Raw genomic sequence first — 1358 nt, 5'->3', positions numbered from 1 at the left:
TTTTTTATATATATATATAATGTATTGAGTAAAAGCCTTGGACTGGGATCCCAGCACAGGGTTATATAGAGAAAGCCATACATATAGATGTGTATGTATCTCATGCATATGTATATTTTATTTTTATATATATATATACACACACAGAACATATATTTTTAGATGGGGTCAGGTACTCTGCTAAACAATCCATCTCCTGGCTTCCCACCACCCTTTTGCCAGGGAAGGCTTCACTTCCCCCAGGTTTCCCTGGAGGCAAAGGGCTCCTCCGTCGTGACCCGCAGGGTTGTCCCGCAGCCCAGGCCCCTGCAGTAACGGCCGTCCCGTCCCGTCCCATCTCATCCCATCCCGTCCCGGCCCATCCTGTCCCATCCCATCCCGTCCCATCCCATCCCGTCCCATCTCATCCCATCTCATCCCATCCCGTCCCGTCCCATCCTGTCCCATCCCGTCCCGTCCCATCCCGTCCCGTCCCATCTCATCCCATTTCGTCCCATCCCATCCTGTCCCATCCCATCCCGTCCCATGCAGGTCTTCGGGGCCCTGGAGAAAGCCAAAGAGAAGTATCGCCTGGAGGACTACTCGGTGAGCCAGATATCCCTGGAGCAAGTCTTCATGAGCTTCACTCGCTTCCAGCACTACACAGAGGACAGAGGGAAGTGAGCAGAGCCCCCAGGGGTGCCCTTCGTCACGGACTGGCCCTGCTGCCTATACATAGTATACATAGAGACAGTAATTTATATATCGGCGTGTCTTAAGCAATGTATAAATGTAAGAAACTTTTCACGGGGGAGGGGGCGGAGGGTGGCGTCCTCCCTTCTGCCGTCGGGAACACAAGTGGTGCGTGCGTGCCGCCGCGGCACGGGGTTTCTGGTGTGAGTGTGTGCGTGCATGTGCCACTTCCACTCTCTCCAGCCTTCGTTCCCATCCATCCAGCAAAAACAGGAAAAAGGGTTAAAAAAAAAAAAAAAAGCCCCCAAAGCAGGGGGAAGCCTGGCTGGTGGAGAGGGGGGTGTGGGGGATTGGGCTGGCGGAGGAGGAGCAGGACGCTGGCCCCAAACGGCACCGTGCTGCCCCGCGCCCCCGCCCAACGCTTGCGCCCGTCAGGACGCTGCTTCGTGGTCTTCGCCCGCATGTCGACGTGTTTCGTTAGGTGGTTTGCTCGTGGTTTTACAGGAGGCTGTCAAATAGCTTAGGTCCAAGCTGGTCGCTGGGTTAATTAGGATGCGCTGTGGTTGCCCTTAGAAGCGCTTTGTGTCTAGCTGGAGGGGACCCGTCTGTCCCCCGCGGAGCACGGAGGAGGCTCCAGCTCCTTTATCCTCTTGGAAAACATTGTCCCCTCCTGCCTGCCTGCCCGT

At 55.6% G+C, this 1358-nt stretch overlaps 1 protein-coding gene across 1 annotated transcript in view; it reads left to right on the top strand.

The window, feature by feature from the left end:
• Positions 1 to 972, top strand: part of ABCA3 (ATP binding cassette subfamily A member 3) — an 18227-nt gene extending 17255 nt beyond the window's left edge. The window contains exon 26 of the mRNA XM_035895572.1: positions 532 to 972. Within this exon, the coding sequence (XP_035751465.1) occupies positions 532 to 663 (132 nt within the window). The 3' untranslated portion in view covers positions 664 to 972. The remainder of the gene's footprint in view (positions 1 to 531) is intronic.
• The last annotated feature ends 386 nt before the right edge of the window (positions 973 to 1358 follow it).

This window comes from Egretta garzetta, unplaced genomic scaffold, assembly GCF_000687185.1.
Source record: "Egretta garzetta isolate BGI_Z169 unplaced genomic scaffold, ASM68718v1 scaffold140, whole genome shotgun sequence".
In the NCBI taxonomy this organism is placed as follows: domain Eukaryota; kingdom Metazoa; phylum Chordata; class Aves; order Pelecaniformes; family Ardeidae; genus Egretta; species Egretta garzetta.
Note: the sequence above shows the minus strand (reverse complement) of the source record. Positions and strands in the feature narration are given on the sequence as shown.